A 19,985-nucleotide genomic window follows, 5' to 3' on the forward strand; every position below is an offset into this window, starting at 1 on the left:
CTTTAGCTCTTGCTTTTGAGAGACTGCCATGTCATATCTATTACTGTCGGTATTTACTGTGCTGTCTGATAAACTCATTTGAAAGATGATCAGCATCTGTGTATGGCTCTGACACAAATGAACTTTTTCAGAAATTATAATTTTCTTAATATAGGAACCCCAGATTACATAAGAACCTGTTGTGCTTGACCTGTTGGAATGCCAGATTTATAAATATCAAGAAGCTACTTGACCTAAAACAAAACAAGGATTTTTAAAGAAAACCTTCAAAACTGAGCCAGGTGTGGTGGCACAGCTGCCTATACCCCCAGCACTTGCAGGGTGGAGGCAGGAGGGTTAGCAGTTCAAGTTCATCCTCAGCTGCACAGTGAGTCTAAGGCCATCCTGGGCTGCTTGACACCCTGTCAAAAAAAAAAAATCAAAGACAAACAAACAAGCAAGCAAGCAAACAAACAAACAAACAAAAAACAACTTCAGAACTGGATTCTGCTCGTTGATACCATGGAAATCTTTGACTAGAAGACAGTGACTCTGTAGATCACAGAGTCTGACCAAAAGCATTTGGTAGCTGCTCTAAGAAAATCTCAATCCAGAATTTCTTCCAGCTGCCAGAGCCAGTTATTTGTGTTCTTACACTTTCATGCAACAGTGGAATAAATATAATTACGGTATCACATCCCTGACATATGCCCATTTTCCCACAGTGAACCACTTCTTGGCATAATTTGAATCTTCCTTCTGTTTATGCTGGTTGCATAAGGTTTTTGTTCAGAAAATCCAAGTAAATCATCACAAAAGAGGGAGTCATGTATGACAATGCCCTCTGGGAATCTAGAAGGCATTGTTCTTCATGGTTCTTGTCCAAAAATTATTTTTTATTCCTGAGGTCTGTGCTTCTGGCTTATTTGTTCTTCAATTGTGGATTCATAGAAAATACTTTTCCAAATAAAGACTTCTGTTTATAAAGGTACATGGAGATTAATATGCATGAAAACTTGAGTACTTTATTTTATTTTCACCATAATAATCAGCTCCCATTTCCCCTCTGTTTATGAAATGGGGGCACACCTAAGGCAGTATAGTGCATTCAGTTTCCCCCGAGGATCGAGCCCAAAGGATACAGCATAATAGATGGAGACCATGGACCAGAGTAATTGAAATCCTATTTAAAAGAACTCAATCATAGAATTACATATTTTACTTTTACTGAAGGAATAAAAAGGCTGTTTGCATCAAAACCAAGTCTTGAGAAAAGCAAGTCCTCTGCTACAAGAAAAAGTGATTTCTAAATGTGTTATTTCATATGCACAGTGAATTACTGATTCCGAATTACATGAGACCTAAATGCTGGGCAGAAAGCTACTTGCTGTTGATAGTTTCTTCTTTTCCTTGTTCCGGTGGTAGAGCCAACCATTTGTAATGCATGGCACAGTCTTAACGCAGTAATGCTTCATTAGCAGCCCGAACACCAAGGGGCTTCATGTTCTTAATGCTTTGCTTTTTGCTTCCTTAAGCAGTGTGCCCCCTTGCTTGTGTCAAATAATGAGGGGCTGGCCTGGGAGCAGCATGCCTGAGGTGTTTGTGCACAGTCTGCTACCTATGAGTACTGCTTAGTTATACTCAAAAGGTAGCAAAGTTTTCTTGCTGAAAAATCTAACTTCCCTGATTTTGGGGGGCTTGTTTTAGGTTATCCTACTCAACCAGTTGAACAGAGGCCACTACAGCAGATGCCTCCTCAACTCATGCAGCATGTGGCACCCCCACCACAGCCGCCACAGCAGCAGCCACCACAACTGCCTCAGCAACAACAGCAGCAGCAGCCACCACCACCTAGTCAGCCACAGTCTCAGCAGCAGCAGCAGCAGCAACAACAACAACAACAACAGCAGCAGCAGCAGCAAATGATGATGATGCTTATGATGCAGCAAGATCCTAAATCCATTAGGCTTCCAGTCTCTCAAAATGTCCATCCTCCACGGGGTCCTCTTAATCCAGACTCACAGAGAATGCCCATGCAGCAGAGTGGCAATGTCCCTGTCATGGTTAGTTTGCAAGGACCTGCCTCTGTGCCACCATCACCTGATAAACAAAGAATGCCGATGTCTGTGAACACTCCTTTGGGAAGTAATTCAAGGAAAATGGTATACCAGGAGAACCCACAGAATTCTTCTAGCTCACCACTAGGAGAGATGTCCTCACTTCCTGAAGCTAGTGGCAGTGAGGTACCATCTGTTTCAGGAGGCCCAAATAACATGCCCTCGCATTTAGTAGTTTCTCAGAATCAATTAATGATGGCAGGGCCCAAACCTGGGCCGTCTCCACTTTCAGCAACTCAAGGTGCCACTCCCCAGCAACCTCCTGTAAATTCCTTGCCTAGCTCCCATGGCCACCACTTTCCAAACGTGGCTGCTCCAACCCAGACATCTAGGCCTAAAACACCAAATAGAGCCAGTCCCAGACCCTATTATCCTCAGACACCCAACAACCGCCCTCCCAGTACAGAGCCTTCAGAAATCAGTCTGTCACCAGAAAGACTCAATGCCTCCATAGCAGGACTCTTTCCTCCACAGATTAATATCCCTTTACCTCCCAGGCCAAATTTAAATAGGGGCTTTGATCAACAGGGCTTAAATCCAACAACTCTGAAGGCCATTGGGCAAGCACCTTCAAATCTTACCATAAATAATCCTCCTAATTTTGCTGCCCCACAAGCTCATAAGTTAGATTCTGTGGTGGTGAATTCTGGAAAACAGTCTAATCCTGGAACAACAAAACGGGCAAGTCCAAGCAATAGTCGTAGGTCTAGTCCTGGGTCTAGTAGGAAAACTACCCCAAGTCCTGGAAGGCAAAATTCAAAAGCCCCTAAACTTACTCTGGCTTCTCAAACAAGCACAACCCTGTTGCAGAACATGGAGATGCCTAGAAATGTGTTGGTCGGTCCCACTCCACTTGCCAATCCCCCCTTACCTGGAAACTTTTCTAACAATAGTGGGCTTAATCCCCAGAACCCCTCCATGCCTGTGCCTGCAGTGGGGGCTGTTCTTGAGGATAACAAAGAGAGCTTGAATGTTCCTCAGGACAGTGACTGCCAGAACTCCCAGGGGAGGAAGGAGCCGATAAATGTTGAACTGAAGGTAGTCCCTACCCAAGAATCTAAAATGGTTGTCCCTGAAGATCAATCCAGAAAGGATGGGCAACCTTTGGATCCTAACAAACTCCCCAGTGTGGAAGAGAACAAAAATCTGATGTCTCCTGCCATGAGAGATGCACCGACATCATTAAGCCAACTTCTTGACAACTCTGGAGCTCCTAATGTGACCATTAAACCCCCTGGGCTTACAGATCTGGAAGTAGCACCTCCTGTAGTTTCAGGAGAGGACCACAAAAAAGCATCTGCCATTCCCACGCTGCAGGATCCGCCTTCTAAAGAGCCCTCTAATTCCGTAAACTTACCTCACAATAATGAGCCGTGTTCAACCCTCGCACATCCAGAATTGAGTGAGGTCAGCTCTAATGTTGCACCAAGCATCCCTCCAGTAATGTCAAGACCTGTCAGCTCTTCCTCCATTTCTACTCCCTTGCCCCCAAACCAAATAACTGTGTTTGTTACTTCCAATCCCATCACCACTTCATCTAACACATCAGCCGCCCTGCCAACTCACTTGCAGTCTGCATTGATGTCCACAGTCGTCACAATGCCCAACGTGGGTAACAAAGTCATGGTTTCCGAGGGACAGTCAGCTGCTCAATCTAACGCCCGGCCTCAGTTCATTACACCTGTCTTTATCAATTCATCTTCAATAATTCAGGTTATGAAAGGATCACAGCCAAGCACAATTCCTGCAACCCCACTGACAACCAACAGTGGCCTGATGCCTCCCTCCGTCGCAGTTGTTGGACCTTTACACATACCTCAGAACATAAAATTTTCTTCAGCTCCTGTCACACCTAATGTCCCTTCCAGTAGTCCTGCTCCAAACATACAGACAGGTCGGCCATTGGTCCTTAGCTCACGAGCCACTCCTGTTCAGCTGCCTTCCCCTCCTTGTCCATCCTCTCCAGCCGTCGCTCCTAATCCTTCTGTCCAGCAAGTAAAAGATTTAAATCCAGATGAGGCCAGTCCTCAGATGACCACCTCAGCAGAGCAGAGCACTCTGCCCTCTTCCCAGCCAACCACAGTAGTTTCTCCCCTTTTGACGAATAGTCCAGGCTCCTCTGCCAATCGGCGAAGCCCAGTCTCATCCAGTAAGGGCAAAGGAAAAGTGGACAAAATTGGCCAGATTTTGCTGACCAAAGCTTGTAAGAAAGTTACAGGCTCTCTGGAGAAAGGGGAAGAACAGTATGGTGCGGATGGAGAGACTGAAGGCCCAGGGCTAGAGACCACAACTCCTGGGCTCATGGGAACAGAGCAGTGCTCCACAGAGCAGGACAGTAAAACCCCAACACCCTCAGCACCCGCTCTACTAAAAATGACCTCTAGCCCCATGGGCCCAAGCTCCACCTCAACAGGACCCATCTTACCTGGCGGTGCTCTCCCCACCAGTGTACGCTCAATAGTGACCACACTGGTACCCTCTGAGCTCATCTCCACAGCGCCAACCACAAAAGGCAATCATGGTGGCCTAGCATCTGAGCCACTTGCAGGTGGCCTAGTGGAGGAGAAGGTGGGATCCCATCCAGAGCTTCTACCCAGCATAGGTATGTACTTGAGCTTGGCATCAGCTCCTCGTGTCAGTTCTGTGCTGACCTGTCCCACAAGAGAGAAAGCACGAGCCCTTTTCTACTTAAAGGAAGAAAGTTGGCAGTAGTTTTAGACTTGCTTACTGAACGTACATTGAAAAAATGCTTTTAAGTCCCATGTTCAGTTTTTGTTAACATGGTTCTTTCCTGGCTTCTGGACTGTGTCATTTTCATATACATATATGCATATATATATACATGTTTCTCCATTTAAAAAGCATTTTCATACACATTATCTCACATCATCTTTATACCAACCATGTGATGTATTCTTACTCCTTCCCGTGGATGAAAAGATTGCAGCTCAGAAGTGTTTAGTATTAGTTGAGCCTCTGCTCTTAAGTCTCTGGCCTGGCCTGGTCCCGTGAGTGTGAACAGCAACTGCTCTATGTATTTCCCATAATGAAGACTTACTTGTTCTCTTTGCCTTGTTCTCATTATATGCTTCCTGTTTGGGCTGCTCCAGAAAAGCTCACCAGAAAACCAGGTTTCGTGCTAAGCAAAGGAAGATCTTCAGATAGGCTTGGGTTGGTAACTACCAGCATTTGCCAGCTTGATGAGCTGGGGCAAGTTTCACTTTCCTTCTTTGTAATGTGGAGACATAACAAAGTTACAAGATTTCAGTGAGGTAATGCACGTGACATGCTTAGCACAGGACCTAAAATATGGTTCTATGGTTCAAGTGTTATTGCCTGTTTCCTTTGGATGTGTCTCTTAGTAAATTCCACTAGTGGTCATCTATTTCAAGGTATTCATTTCCTGTGTACTGCAAAGGTAGTTAATATTGGAAGCACAGGTGTCCTTGAAGCTACTCTCTCCTGTGTGGCTCAAACGGTGCAGAAGCTCTGTGCTCCTCGAGACAAGTCAGTGGTATGCTCCCCATAGCTGGGAGGCCTCTGCAGTATCTAAGCCAGCTAATAACACCTCTTTTATTTATGCAGCTAAAATACTTTGAGTGCCTACCAATTAGGAGGAGGAGCAGAAAGAATACAAGCATCAGGTTATGATCAGAGTTCAGATTTTAGCTCCACTGGTTGCCAGTTACAGTTTGGTGAGTTCCTTGTGCTTCACCTGTAAGTGGAGATTGTAATTACTACCTCCAAGATATGTGCGGCTCAGAGAGAGAACTTGAATATCAAGTGAGAGCATATGGCTTCATTCAGAGCTCTGGAAAGGTTCCCTCCCTCCTTTCTCCTGCAAAGAGTCCATTGTCCTTTAGAAGAGAGCCTTCTCTGGGCAGGCCTCTGCGTTTCAAGGTTGAATAGTGTTGATGTAGGTGACTATAAGAATGAAAAAGAAAGCCTGGCGCGATGGTGCACGCATGTAATCCCAGCACTCAGGGAGGCAGAGGCAGGGGGATCTCTGTGAGTTTGAGGCCAGCCTGGTCTACAGAGTGAGTTCCAGGACAGCCAAGGCTACATAGAGAAATCCTGCCTTGGGGTGGGGGTGGGGGAATTAAAAAGAAAGCTGGGCATGGTGGTGCAACACACTGCACATGAGACAAGGAGGTAAGAAGCTCAAGAACAGAACCATTCTCGGCTCCATCGTGAGTTTGAGGCCAAGCTAAGCTACATGAGACCTTGTATAAACCAGAAGAAACTGGTATGGCTTAAGTATATTCTCTACTGCTTAATATTTCCATTTCTGTTTCTACATTTTCCCCTGTTAAGGAAATAATAATGAAGTAATTAGAAAATATTTTATTTGGATTAAAAATGATAATAGAGAAACATGTAAGCTTTAGGGAGATGAACTGGCAATTAGAAAGGGTTCAGTTTTACTTAAGACCACCTGCTTTATTTATAGTGATTGATTCTATTCTTTTTCAAGGGACTTCTGAGCTCTTCTCTTGAAAATGTGAGAAGCCAATTCAGAAGTTAAAAGTAGATGTTAAGGTATAGTTTTAAGCTTCATCAGAGAAGCATCCAAAGTAGATTCTTAGGTTACTAAGCAGAGAGAGAAATATACAAAATTTAGTTTCCACCAAAGGGTAAGACTTACTGTTGCAGTTTATCATGAATTTTAGGCTGAAGTATTAAGGTGAGAGGGCGCAGCCTTGGCAGCCCTGGCATACTTGAGGTTTAAGTCTTTACTGTGTAATCCAGAAAGGTTCTAGTCCAGGCTGTATTGTGTATTCTAGTTCTAAGTTCTAACTAGTGCCTAAGTTCCTTCTGTCTTTCAAAGACTTAATTCTGACATTTCTACCTTAAATATTCCTTTACATTTTCAGCCTAGGATATTCTTTTGCTTTGGACTCCCATGCACTTTATATTTTATGTATCTCTCTCCATATGACATCATAGTGCAGTGTGCCACGTGTATTTATCTTGAGTACTAGGCTGAGTTTCTAATGTACAAGGAAAATGAAATCTCTGAGGGTGCCTGACATATTGTCTAGCCTCTAGAAAGTTCTTACAGCTATTTGTTAGAAAAGTAAATAATACTGATTTATTATTAGGTATATATTTATTGTCTGTTTCATGCCCATCACTCTTGCTAGATGCTATAGAAAAGTACAGAATTGTGTAGCAATCAAGGAGTGTGTATATCTCCAGAGGGGTAAGAGAATTTCTTAAGTGTTGTCGTAAATGGTATAGTCATTCTAAAAGTAGCTAGGTTGCTTAATATGACATAGTTTTTAGTTTAAAAAAACAAACGACAACAACCAAAAAAAAAAAAAAAAAAAAACAGCAATCAGGACTATTGTGGTGTGGCTCATGCTTGCTGTAATCCCAGCACTGTAGAAGCTCAGGCAGGAGGATCAGAACTTTAAGACCAGGCTGAGGAAACTAAAAAAGACCCTGTATGAAAACTAAACAAAAAAAGAAAAAAAAGAGTCATGACCTGAAATTGGCCCTAAAACTGTGCTTACGATGCCATCCCCTTCCTGGTGGTTCTTTATCTCTGTAAAAAGAGGAACCGATCCTGGAGTGGTTGTCCTTGCTGCTGAGGGTAGAGTAGATGGTTTGTTAAGTACATATTGAAGGTCGGCTTCAAGCACTGCCTTCTAATGATACCGTGTTTCAGCAGTTACTTAGTTGCTTGGATAATGCATTTTGGTTTAGTTAGAAAAACAAAGTAAAAGACTTACTTGTTTGTTTCTTGCCTTAGCCCCTTCACAGACTTTAGTCCCAAAGGAAACTCCAGCCACAGCACTGCAGGGGTCTGTTGCCAGGGCAGGTAAGGTACCATTCAGAATCCCTTCTCAGAGTGGGATGGGTTACCTGTGAAGGAATCAGTGTTGTTCTCGTGCCAGTAAGTATCTGGAACTGCCTTTCTTGTTTCCAAGCCAGCTTAAGCTGAGTGGCAGAACTTGTGTAGTACTCAGCGGTTGCTTCTCTCTCAAGAAGGGCATCTCTGTGCTTGCTGTCTGTCTGCCACCCTCCCTTAGTTGTGTCCCTGTCCCATGACTCTGCTATCCATGGCTGGCAGCTAACTAGTTGGCATGTGGTTGCTTACCAGGGTGGTAGGCATGAATGTACCAAATGTGGTTGGATTGTCATGGTGGATGTAGAGGTGTATCCAAGCCTCTTTGCTTACAGTGAATCATCCCAACCATTTCTGGGTGATTTTAAGTTTCTCCCTATGACCGAGTATTATAAATAGCCCTAGTAAATAGCACTAGGGGTACATTTTCTGGAAGGAGAATTCGGGTACAGTCTAACAGATAGCTGCTGTGAGATGCTGGGTCAGCTCTGAACACACACATACCTTGATGGCAGTAAGAGCACTTCCCCCTTTGCATATTAGACTACTAGAGTTGATAAGTATCATGGACACGGTTATAGTTTTACTTGGTTCTTTGTCACAGAAGGGCTTTAAAGGGCAAAAAAAGGGAAAGTTGGAATGTCATTGACAATGTGCACATGGGCTGATGGCTCAGCAGGTAAGAGCTCTTGCTGCTCTTTCAGAAGGACAGATCAGTTCCCAGCACCCACATCTGGTAGGTCTTAGGTGCCTGTCACTCCAGCTCTAGGGATCTTAGAGTCTCTTGTGGCCTCCTCTTTGGATACTCTCATGCACATCACACATCGAACTGTGCCTGCGCACGCGCACAAAAAAAAAGAAAAGGAAAGAAAAATGTGTATATTAGGTGAATTTGTGTGCTTCAGCTGACCCAGCAAGGAGGTAGAAAACCCAAGAAGGGGTTGTGTTTGTTTCTTGTGATGATGTATCAGGTTTTATGGAAGAGATTTTGGGAACTAAGCAGAAGACAAAAAGCAAGGATTCCCTTCTGGCAGCATTTTACAGTGAGGACAGTGAATGTCCAACCTCCTCTCCTGAAAAGAGCAAACTGAGCATCATATCAACAAATAGTAATAGTCAATATTGAGCTATTATTAAATACTATATTAAAACTCTGCATTGTTTCAACTTCATCTTAATGTAAAGCAGATAAGATAGTCACCCATACTTTTCATAGGAGGCATTGAGTCCTGAGAAGGCAAACAATTTGCACATGAGCACATGAATAATAAGAAATGACATACAGCAGATATGGTGGATCATTCCCTGTAATTTCAGCACTAGGTGGCAGAGGGATGGTTGCCATGAGTCTGGGCTAAGTTGGGCTGCATAGTGAGTTCCAGAGCAGCAGGGCCACAGAATGAAAACCCTGTCACAAGCTCCCATAACACTTAAGAAATGAGAGAGAAAAAGACACAGAGTGGAGGTTTAAAAAAAATTAAGCCCAGTAACTTTTTCAGAGAATTACCTTGTGCTTCTTCAGGCAGCTTAGATACTGAGCATGAGGCACTGGATTCTCTATGAAGGAAAACAGGGCAGGGCCAGGGAGGTCAGAGGTAGGAGACATGATTGTCTGGTGCCTTTGTAAAAAATAGAGCTACCTAGAGGCACATTAATAGAAGTAGAAGGTTTGGCATGGGGTGGTGGTTGTGTTTTTGGGCTGGTGCTGAAAAGAAGTGTCTAGTAAACTCAAAAAATGCTCATGGATGCAGTTCTGCTAGACAAATTGCTTTAATTGTTTCTAGGTCACTGTCTAGTGGTTGATGTAGTCTATGATGTATATCAGAAAAAAAAATATATCTATAAGTAGTATCTTAAAACAGGGCTCTCTGCCTTCCAAAATTCAGTGAAAATGTTGTTCAAAGGGAAATGAGTCTGTAATAAACATTCTACTATATTTAAAGGTAATTGCCTTTAAAAAGAAAATGTAAGAGTGTGGTAATATTTTAAAAATGAAAACAATCTTTTTAATGAAAGGAGGAGGCTTCTTTTACTCACCCAGTTTTTAAAAAAGATTTGTTTATTTATTATGTATACAGTGTACATCAGATCACATTATAGATGGTTGTGAGCCACCATGTGGTTGCTGGGAATTGAACTCAGGACCTCAGGACCTCTGGAAGAGCAGTCGCTTCTCTTAACCTCTGAGCCATCTCTCCAGCCCTACTCATGCAGTTTTAGCTGGATGCAATATGAGCCAGACAGTTCTGTTGATCCACTCAGGTTTATTTCACAATGAACTATAAGTAAAAATAGACCAAGGAAGTTCTTACATCTCCAGCAAACCAAGTTGGATCAGTGCCAATTTTGTCTCCATACCACACAGAATGAGACTCCTGCAGGACATGGAGACTGTTTAGTCTAAATACAGCATTCTGGATACTGGCTCATACATGACAAGAGCTTCCATATCTCATTCTCGCCTTTGTATTTTTTTTACAGAACTTGAGGCAAATGCTGCCATAGTCTCTGGGCAAAGGTAAGATGACCATTTCTGCAGACTTAGCATGACCCTGACATGTATGTGTCTTTGAAGGATCTCAGCTTAGTCTTTAAACTTCTCGCCTTGTCCTTCTCCTGTACTCTGGCACCATTTGTTTTACTGTTCACATAGAGCTTCTGTGAGTCCTCACTCCTCCAGGGGAACATCTCAATGAAACTTGATGAACCGGGCGTGGTAGCACACCTTGATCCCAGCACTCAGGGAGGCAGAGGCAGGCAGATCTCTAAGTTCAAGTCCAGCACAGCCAAGGCTACACAGAGAAATCCTGTCTCAAAAACACCAGAAACCACCCCCCCCAAAAAAGCTAAAGTTGATGACTAAGTTTCTATCTTTTATGATTGCTTGAAAATTGACAACATATTTGTCATTCAACATAGTGAGGAAATAAAATGTTCTGTATATAAATACTACCTTTTGTTTTTTTTAAACTGAAGATCCTCAAATATACCTTCTGAGCATAGCTGTTTGATCCACAAAGGTGAAAGAGAGAAAGCCAGGTAGGTATGATGTAACCCCAAACCCATGCTGTGTCCAACTAGCTGTGCAACCCTTTATAACCCAGCAGATGAGGCACCTTATTGCCCCAGAGAGCAGTGTTCTCTCTCAAGAATCACTCCTCTGTAGTGAAAGAGTGCAGTAGCACTTTAAAGAGTGTCTCATATTTGTATAGAAATGTAGTTATGTAAAATATCTTCATAACCATTTTCTCATTGGATCTTCATAACAGCTAATATTTTTTTACTATTATTCCTTGTCATACTATGAGCTATAAGCTCTCTAGATACACTATCTCACTTGATTTTCACATTTTCCATTATGATAATAAAACATATCAGACAGTTGAGAAATCTAAAGATCTAAATTGCCCAGGGTCCCAGATAGAGCAAATGGTGAAATTGAGATTTCCAGCCCATCTCTTTCTGGTGTCAGAGCCCCCACATTTGCCATGGATTACAGTAGACAAGTCGGAATTTATAGTAAGGAGTCAAATATTGCAGTTGGTAAATCACAGCTCCTTCATCATGGCCCCTGTTATCTAATTCCAAATTGATTGCTATTGTTATTCACCACCCATCTGTTCTTATTTGAATTGAACTGACACTTGAATTCATATGAGTTTCTCAAATAATATGCCAACTAGTTGTCTAGAAAAAGTCTATCAAGATCAGATACATCTCACAGGTGTCTGTTTTCAGAGCTGCCTAAACATTACATTGACCACACAAGCACAACAGCTGTATTGCTATGGCTTTTTTCTTTTCATTTCTTTTTCTTTTTTCTTTTTCTGGGTTCCACCATTTAGGAATTGTCCTTAGAAAAACTGACTATTTTCTGGGCTCAAACAGAAAGCCATCCCTAGAGCCTCTAAAGGGAGGTGTAACCCTCTTTACTTGTAATTCCACCCGGCCTCCAGTCTGGCCTCTGGGTGATACCAGGTAGCAAAAATAATGAATGAACAGTTATGGCCCAGTTCCCAACCATAGTGTTATTAGCACGGGGTCTTCTGGAAGAAGCAAACAGTGGAATAGTGATAGTCGATAATCAAACCATGGTTTGTACCTCTAAGGAACTTAGTGTCATAAAAGGCACAGGACATTAAAATAGAACAGTCAGAGATGGAGAGAAAGCTCCGTGGATTAAGGGCAGTGGGGGGGGGGGAGGGGGACGGGTTTCCCCGGGCGGGGGTTTCCCCAGCATGGTAACTCAACTCTCTGTAATGCCAGTGTCAGAGGATCCAGTGCCCTCTTCTGGCCTCAAGGGCATTGCACACACATGTGCACAGACATACAAACAAGCAACACACACACATAAAATAAATAAGTCAACCTTTAAAAACCCCATATAATAGAACATCCAATGAATACTTGAGGAGGTCATATGTTTAGACTGTGAACCCAAAAGAAGACACAAGTCCACAGGGAGAGAGAGGCACGGGAGACTTCCCAGAAGAAGCAGGCTTTAACTTGCTTTATTGTATTACACTTCAGTTCTATGCCCTGCAAGCAAATTTAATCAGAATTTTAAAAATCTTAATAAGCATATAGAGCCATGGATATGGTAAGTTTTATTAATGAAATTTTCAGATTCATACCAGATTAAACCCAGGTGTGGTAGCACATGCATGCAATTCTAGCACTTGGAAAGTACAGGCCAGAGACCTAAGAGTTCAAGGTAACAGCACTCGGGAGGCAGAGGCAGGAGGATCGCTGTGAGTTCGAGGCCAGCCTGGTCTACAAAGCGAGTCCAGGATAGTCAAGGCTACACAGAGAAACCCTGTCTTAAAAAACCAAAAAAAAAAAAAAAAAAAAGAGTTCAAAGTTATCCTTAGCAATATAGTAAATATGAAGCTAGTCTACACTACATGAGACCTTGTCTTAGAAAAAGAAAAAAAACAAAAACAAGTGAACTGAACTGCCCAGGAACTCATCTTGTAGTCACAAAAATAATTTCTAAGACAGCCGGGCGTGGTGGCGCACGCCTTTAATCCCAGCACTCGGGAGGCAGAAGCAGGTGGATCCCTCTTAGTTCGAGGCCAGCCTGGTCCTCAAAGCAGTCTGGGACAGCCAAGGCTACACAGAGAGACCCTGTCTCGAAAAACAAAAAACATTATTATTACTATTATTATTATTATTATTATTATTATTATTATTATTATTATTATTATTATTTCTAAGACTGCATATAGATGTGTCATAATTAAGTAAGCAATTATTATTAGGATTTTTATGTCTCTGTGAACTTGTCCCTGTGTCTTTAATAAAAAAAGTATTACCAATTTTAAATCTTGACTTGAATGAATGAATAAATTAAATTCCAGAGTTGGAGGCATTCAGTATATTCAGTGGATTATGAAGATCATTATTTAAGTAGTTTTGATGTTGTTGGTTTTTGTTGATTGGTTTTGGTTTCTTGGTTTTGGCTTTGTTTTTTGAGACAGGGTTTCTCTGTGTATCCTTGGCTGTCCTGGACTCACTTTGTATATCAGGCTGGCCTTGAACTCACAGACATCTGCCTGCCTCTGCCTCTGAGTGCTGGGATTTATAGGCGTGCACTACTGTGCCCAGCTCAACATTGTTGGTTTTTGTTTTTGTTTTTGTTTTTAAGATTTATTTATTATGTAGACAATGTTCTGCCTGCATGTACACCTGCACACCAGAAGAGGGCACCAGATCTCATTATAGATGGTTGCTAGGAATTGAACTTAGGACCTTTGGATGAGCAGACAGTGCTCTTAACTGCTTAGCCATCTCTCCAGCAACACTGTTGGTTTTAATTAAAGCTCTGTAAAAGGATTTCTTTACAGTGAGTTTTTATACACACCTATAATTACAGCACTCAGGAAACTGAGCCAGAAGGACTGCCCTGATTTCAAAGCCAGACTACACTACATAGCAAGTTCCAAGCTAGTCTGAACTAACTACAGTGTGACTCTGACTGACTCTCTCTCTCTCTCTCTCTCTTTCTCTCTGTGCACGCACGCGCACACACACACACACACACACACACACACACACACACACACACATATACATTTTAAGATTTACTTCTTTAGGTACCTAGAAATGGAGTTACTAGATTTGGATGACACCAAATCCTCCCAGCATCAACATTACTGACTTCTGGGTCAGATACTTATTATAAGGGGCTTCCTTTTTACCACAGAATATTCATCCAAATATGCCAGTGGCACCCTTCCCAAATTGGAAAAACAAAACAAAACAAAGTTAAAAAATTATCTAAGTCTAGGAATGTAGCTTACTGATCACAATTGCTCCTTATTGTGAATCTTTAGGTTACACAATTTATACTCCATCATAAGTATATGAAAATGTTTTTCTCTTTGTCTTTAGTAACAATATTAACCAATTTTTAATCTTTGCTTGCTCAAAAGCCAGGCTGGGCATTCAGCATACCTACAATAGGTTGTGACTATACACCCATTGCTTAAGTAATTACTATGTCTTTATCTAACCAATATATGCTCAAATTTTCCTAGTCACTGCCCAAATAATATTTTTGTTTGAAGACAGGGGTCTCTCTGTGTAGCCCTAGGTGGACTAGAACTCACTATGTAGACCAGGCTGGCCTCAAACTCAGAGACCAGCCCGTCTCTGCCCCGCAAATGATGAAATTAAAGGTATACACTACCACATCGAGATTTTAGAAATTTTCAAACATCTATTAAATACATCCTAGAGCTAAACTTTTACAAACTAATGATTGATGGGATATAGTACTACTTTAGGGAAACAAGTGAGGAGTCTTAGAGGAACTGTTGGAATTCTGTATGTCTCTGACCTGCTTTCCCACAATTCCACCAGCACTTTGCTTTCTTATTTTTCTAATGTAACAAGATAGACTGACTTTATTGTTCCATTTCTATCTAGAATGACTGTGGCTGGTTTTGGTTTTGGTTTTCTGTGCTGTGGATCAAACCCAGGCCTTGTACATGCTAGACACACTCAGCTGTGTCCCTGGCCCTGACTAGCTGCTAATGATCTACTAAGGACGAAACTGTACTTAAGGAGTCCCTTTTTATTTGTCTTGATGCCCTTAACCTTCTTGGAAACTTGGTACTTTTCTCTGTCAGCAGTGAGCCAAAAGAGGTAGTTGAGAAGTCCAAAACCCCAAGCCGAAGGAACTCTCGAACTGAAGAGCCAACCATGGCTTCTGAGAGCATGGAAAATGGACATCGAAAACGATCCTCTCGCCCTGCTTCAGCCTCCAGCTCTACTAAAGGTTAGCAGCGGGGCTTGGGTGTCGGGGGGACAGGGCAGAGTCAGGTTTGATAGTACCTTCTTCACAGCGGGTCCTGTTAGGCCACTTTGCTTTCTCCTCTGAGTTTTGTCCGTTGTTCATTGTCAGTTCATTGGCAAATATGTTTCTGTTGTGTACACAAGAGCAATAAACACTTCTGAAAGAATAAAGAACTTAACATGGTAAGTTGGCCTCTTTTTAAGTTGTTTGCACCTACATGTGGTGGCACACATCTGTAGTTAATTGTGGCACTAGTGAGGTGGAGGTGAGAGTTTAAGGGAGTTTGAGGTAGCCTGAGTTACTTGAGGTCTCGTCTTAAATGATTTTATTTATTTTATGTATGAGTTGCTCTATCTGCATGTACACTTGCAGGCCAGAAGAAGGCATTAGGGGCATAGATGGTTGTGAGCCACCATGTGGTTGCTGGGGATTGAACTCAGGACCTCTGGAAGATCAGACAATGCTCTTAACCACTGAGACATCTCTCCAACCCAAGGTCTTTGTTTGTTCATTTGTTTGTTTTGTTTTTTTGAGACAGGGTTTCTCTGTGTTAGCCTTGGCTGTCCTGGACTTGCTCCTTTAGACCAGGATGTCCTCGAACTCACAAGAGATCCGCCTGCCTCTGCCTCCGGGATGCTGGGATTACAGGTGTGTGCCATCACTCCTGGCATCCAATGTCTTGTTTTAAAAACAAGCATACATACACATTAGAAAGCCCATGATCACTCACTTCAGTTAAACCCTGAATAGGGCCCAACCCCCTTTTCTAGAAAAGTCTCTTTCTACATGTTCTCTACTCCTTCCCACACTTTGTAACAGGGTCTTCTTACGTAGCTATGATGCCCTCAACTCTCAGTCCTCCCTCAGCCTCCTACGTGCTGGGGTTACCTGCATTCACCATTAAGTACACTTAACGTCTTCATACTTTTAAACCTCCACCTCAGCATTCTCTGTTCTTCCTAGGTAGGGGCCCTCACATCTCCATTTCCACCACAGGATGTAAATGTGAACAGACTGCTGTGCAACGCCAAGCTCAGTGCCTCCATGTGTGCATGATAGCATCTTTATGACCTCAGCCTGACACTGCCACATTTCTCTGTTGAAAACTCCCTAATTTGGGAAGGAGGAATTGTTTTGAGACAGAATCTTACCCTGTAGCCCAGGCTCTCCATGAATTTGTAGCAACTTTTCTACCTTAGCCTCCCAAGTCCTAAGAGCATGAGCATGAACCACTGGTACAAGCTACTGTTCCTTTCTTTTTCTTTCTCTTTTTTCTTTCTTCTCCTGTGTTGGGGACTGAACCCATGGCCTAATGGATGTAAGCAAATATTCTACCAACAGGCTAAATCCCCAACCTGACTGGGTTTTTTGTTTTTGTTTTTGTTTTTGTTTTTTTGGTTAATTGCTCTTGACTTCTGTGTTCCAGTACTCATTTTCTGCTACCTCTCTGGCAACTCCTTATTTTTCATAGATATTGACCTTACATTTCAGTATTGAAAAGCAGGCAATATGGTACATATATGTGATCCCAGCACTTAGGAGGCAGAGGAAAGATTAGTAATTTAAGTTCATCCTCAGCTATATAGCAAGCTTGAGGTCATCCTGGGCTATAAAACACTCTGTCTCAAAAAACAAAAACTAGGGGCTGAAGAGATGACTCAGTGGTTAAGAGCACTGACTGCTCTTCCAGAGGTCCTGAGTTCAATTCCCAGCAACCACATCTAGAATGTGATCTGGTATCCTCTTCTGGCCTGCAGGTGTACATACAGGCAGAGCCCTGTATACATAATAATAAGTAAATAAAATCTTTTTTAAAAAAACAAAAACGGCATACCGTTGGGAGGACAGGTCCTGATGCACTTTCATCAGACACTGATTTGAGGACTCAGCTGTTGCTGGCAGGAATGTCATCATACCTTACAAAGAGCCCCTAGAAGTAAAACCCAGCCTACCAGTTACATATAGATAAAAGGGAAGTCTTCAAGGTAACGCCACTTCCCTTGGAGGCATGTATAATGTTGAAAGGGGGTTGGACGGATGGCTCGGCGGTTAAGAGCACTGACCAGTCTTCTATAGGACCCAAGTTCGTATTCCTAGCACCCATGTGGCAGCTCTGTAACTCCAGTCCCAGGGGATCCAATGTCCTCTTCTGGCCTATATGGACACTGCATAAATGTGGCACATAGACACACGTGTAGTCAAAACATCCATACACATAACATTGTTTTAAAATTAACAAAATGTCTGGGAGTGTGGTCAGTAATAGAATACTTATTTCTAGATCCTTATTGTGTTGAGTGGTAGAAATGGTAACATTTGGAGGGAGTACAAATTGAGCTACAAAAAAAAAAAAATTGGTCTTTTCAGATACATTACAGAAATGGAAAATGACTTTTCTCTATGGTCTAGAGGAATTGGTCCTCTCCAGGGGATGTGATAGAGACTTCAAAATCTGGTGAAAGAAAAAGAAAATGTTATTTTGTTCTTTTTCTTTTTTTCAGTTGTTTGAGGCAGGACCTCACTATGTATCTCTAGCTGTCCTGAAATTTGCTATATTATAGACCAAGCTAGCATTAAACTCACAGAGATCTGCCTCCCACGTGCTGGGATTAAAGGCATGTGTCATAACACCAGCAAGAAACAATTTTAGCCAGGCACTTTGGTACGTGTTTATAATCCTGATACTTAGGAGGCAGAGGCAGAAAGATCATACATTTGAAGCCTGCTTGGGTTCTGGGGCAAGTCCTGGGGTCAGCCGGGACTACATAAGAAGACCCTGTATCCAAAACAAACATATCTCATGACAGTATAGAAAGGTGCACTGGTCACCATTTCTACCCATCTTGAAAAGATTTCCAGTTTCTAGCATAAGTCACTTGTTTACTGGCCCTGGTTAATGCATTGAAGACAGCCTCAAGGAACACTAAAGTGTGCTAATGTTGCTTAAGGTGTGAAAGTGAAGCCGTTTCCTCTTGTGTTAGAGTTCTGCACTTCTCCCCCTGTGTCTCCTGTCTTACTGATCTCTGGTGTATCTGTCATCTCTGCGTTTGAGTCTGAGTCTGTACCCTGGTACTTGTCCTTGTCCATAACAAAGGTCTTTACTCTGTAGTTTTTTCTTTTGTTTCATTTTGTTTTTTAAAGATTTATTATTAAGCCAGGCGATGGTGGCGCACGCCTTTAATCCCAGCACTCAGGAGGCAGAGGCAGGCGGATCACTGTGAGTTCGAGGCCAGCCTGGTCTACAAAGTGAGTCCAGGACAGCCAAGGCTACACAGAGAAACCCTGTCTCGAAAAACCAAAAAAATAAAAAATAAATAAAGATTTATTATTATGTATACAGTCTGCTTGTACCCCTGCACACCAGAAGAGGGCATCAGATCACATTATAGATGGCTGTGAGCTACCATGTGGTTGCTGGGAATTGAACTCAGGACCTCTGGAACAGCAGTCAATGCTCTTAACCCCTGAGCCATCTTTCCAGCCCACTCTGTAGTTTTTGAATAGCACAGGACCACAGCATGGGAAAGGAATGAGGAATTCTTCACAGGAATCTTCCACAGGGTTTTACCAGGCAAGAAGGCATTTCACAGCCGGGCGTGGTGGCGCACGCCTTTAATCCCAGCACTCGGGAGGCAGAGGTAGGCGGATCCCTGTGAGTTTGAGGCCAGCCTGGTCTACAAAGTGAGTCCAGGACAGCCAAGGCTACACAGAGAGACCCTGTCTTGAAAAACCAGGCTGCACCTGAGTCTACATAGCATTCATCACAGCAGATAGACATTATCAACAGATAGCCACATGTTTACAGCATTTATGGTGGATATTTGTTTTAAGGTTGTTTTCAACCTGTTGGCTGTTTTCAGCAAATGATTACCACACCATGCACATATACACATATTCTAGGTCAGGAGCATAGAAAAGTACATAATTTAAGATTAAAGCTCTGCATTTATCTTAGGTTGTAAAAGCTGAGTATATGGGAAATCCAAGGCATAAGAAGGTTGGTTACATTGTTTTGTTTTCGAGACAGGGTTTCTTTGTGTAGCCCTGGCTGTGCCTGACTTTGTCTATAGACCAGTCTGGCCTTGAACTCACAGAGCCTGCTTCTGCCTCCCAGAGTGCTGGGATTACAGGTGTGTGCCACCACTGCACCAGGTTGTTACATTGTTTTCTTAAGGGCTAAATGTAAACATGCTGAGTACTCAGTAGAATAGCTAGTTAAGTAAATGGTCTTAATTGACCTCAAGGGGTATTTTTAATTTTGCTGTAAGGTCTGCCAGAAATTTAGACTTTGGGGGGGGGCTAAAAGACATTTTCATAAAAATATACCACCTCCTTTACTTAGGGCCTCATACACGGTTTGTACTCAAAGGCAGTATTCTAGTTCACTGGGTGCTGTGAACTGACTCGGGAATGAAAGGGGGTAGAGCCTACCTCATCTCCTAGCCATTTCTGTGTCCCAGATCCACCGTTTGATTTTTTTTTTTTAATGGAGCCTTTTTTCCCTCTGTGTAGCCTTGGCTTTCCTGAGACAGGGTCTTTCTATGTAGTCCCGGCTGTTCCTGTTCTGGAACTTGCTATTTAGACCAGACTTACCTCAAACTCAGAGAAATCCTCCTGAGTGCTGGGTTTAAAGGTGTGCACCACCTCACCAGCCACCATTTGATTCTTCACACATAAGGGAGATGTTTCTAAAGTTGACCTAATTGATAGATATTTTTACTTTTTAAATTTTAATTTT

At 42.5% G+C, this 19,985-nt stretch overlaps 1 protein-coding gene across 13 annotated transcripts in view; it reads left to right on the top strand.

Annotated features, from left to right (window-relative positions):
• The window catches only part of NCOA6 (nuclear receptor coactivator 6), an 82,013-nt gene that overhangs the window by 60,357 nt on the left and 1,671 nt on the right, over positions 1-19,985 (top strand). For 6 of the 13 annotated variants that reach the window (XM_084775755.1, XM_084775756.1, XM_084775752.1 and 3 more), the window contains 5 exons: positions 1,687-4,698; positions 7,852-7,920; positions 10,429-10,465; positions 10,924-10,986; positions 15,084-15,229. In XM_084775755.1, the coding sequence (XP_084631881.1) occupies positions 1,687-4,698; positions 7,852-7,920; positions 10,429-10,465; positions 10,924-10,986; positions 15,084-15,229 (3,327 nt within the window). Of the gene's footprint in view, positions 1-1,686; positions 4,699-7,851; positions 7,921-10,428; positions 10,466-10,923; positions 10,987-15,080; positions 15,230-19,985 lie in introns of all 13 variants that reach the window. The other 7 variants (XM_084775757.1, XM_084775758.1, XM_084775759.1 and 4 more) reach the window with 7 other exon arrangements.

Source organism: Acomys minous, assembly GCF_964271855.1.
Source record: "Acomys minous genome assembly, chromosome: 3".
Classification (NCBI taxonomy): Eukaryota; Metazoa; Chordata; class Mammalia; order Rodentia; family Muridae; genus Acomys; species Acomys minous.